The sequence below is a fragment of the Helianthus annuus genome, chromosome 6, assembly GCF_002127325.2.
Source record: "Helianthus annuus cultivar XRQ/B chromosome 6, HanXRQr2.0-SUNRISE, whole genome shotgun sequence".
Taxonomy (NCBI): Eukaryota; Viridiplantae; Streptophyta; class Magnoliopsida; order Asterales; family Asteraceae; genus Helianthus; species Helianthus annuus.
In genome coordinates this window covers 39,721,465-39,722,790 of record NC_035438.2, presented here as the reverse complement: position 1 = coordinate 39,722,790, position 1,326 = coordinate 39,721,465, and the positions used below count along the sequence as shown (strand labels likewise).

Here is a 1,326-nt window from a genome sequence, read left to right as displayed (position 1 = left end):
CGGCAACATCTCATCCAAGGATGAAATGCCTCAAAATCCCATCCAAGTATTGGAAATCTTTGACGTATGGGGCATTGATTTCATGGGACCTTTCCCATCCTCTAGTGGGAATAGGTACATCCTCGTGGCCATTGGTTACGCTTCGAAGTGGGTCGAAGCTCAAGCTTTGCCCACCAATGATGCCCGAGTGGTGGTGAGATTCCTTAAAAAGCTATTCACACGTTTCGGAGTCCCTAAAGCTATCATAAGTGACCGTGGCACGCATTTTTGCAATTCCGCCATGGAAAAAGCACTTGCACGCTACGGTGTCACTCACCGTCTTTCTACCGCATACCACCCGCAAACTAGTGGCCAAGTAGAGAATGCTAACCGAGGGGTGAAGAGAATCTTAGAGAAAACGGTAGGAAAAAGTAGAAAGGATTGGTCGGAAAAGCTCGACGACGCTTTGTGGGCATTCCGTACCGCCTATAAGACACCGTTAGGAACAACACCCTTTATGATCGTGTATGGCAAAGCTTGCCATCTTCCAGTAGAGATAGAGCATAAGGCGTTGTGGGCATTAAAAACCGTAAACCTTGACCTTACCGAAGCCGCAAGAAGGAGGTTCTTCCAAATTCATGAGTTGGAAGCATTGAGGGATGCCGCCTATGAACGATCATGGAGTATCAAGGAGAAAACCAAGGCATTGCATGATAGGTGGTTGCGAGGTTTGAAAGAGTTTAAGGTAGGTGATAAAGTGCTTTTATTCAATTCACGTTTGAAATTAATAGCAGGGAAATTGAAATCGAGATGGAATGGCCCGTATGTGGTGAAAGAAGTGTTTCCATACGGCACGGTTGAATTATACGATGAAGTCGACAAAGGTGTATGGAAGGTAAATGGTCATAGATTGAAACATTACTTGGGAGGTCCTATTGATACCACCGAAGAGGAAGAAATTCCTCTAGAGGACCCACCTACCTTCACCGATCAGTGAGCGCGAAAAGCTTCGCGTGTAGAGTATGTACCGTTTGTAAATTTCTTATTTTTTCGTAGTTTTTCGGTGTTTGTTTTGTCTCGTTGAGAATTTTGCAGGTTTCATCACCGCTACGGAACGGAGAAAGCTTGAGAAAAGAGGTCCCAGGTAAGTGTCTTGGACACTTAGAACAATTTTTGAGGGTTTTGGATGGTTTGGGAAGAGTTTCAAAATTTTTCTAAGGCATGAAACAAATTTTTGGACGAAACCTTCTGTGAAAATCGACCCCTCGCGCGACGCCTAGGCCCTTCGTGTCACGCGAGGGCAAAAGGTTCAAAAACAATTATAAATCGACCCGCCGCGTAACGCGA

General features: G+C 45.2%; 1 protein-coding gene across 1 annotated transcript; it reads left to right on the top strand.

The window, feature by feature from the left end:
* Positions 1-280: 280 nt before the first annotated feature.
* Positions 281-976, top strand: LOC110944638. Its single transcript, XM_022186291.1, has one exon. It carries the CDS (start codon positions 281-283, stop codon positions 974-976), a length of 696 nt encoding a protein of 231 aa, XP_022041983.1.
* The last annotated feature ends 350 nt before the right edge of the window (positions 977-1,326 follow it).

Excerpts from the sequence above, each read along its gene's own strand:
- LOC110944638 (XM_022186291.1), top strand. The coding sequence starts at position 281 with ATGGAAAAAGCACTTGCACGCTACGGTGTCACTCACCGTCTTTCTACC.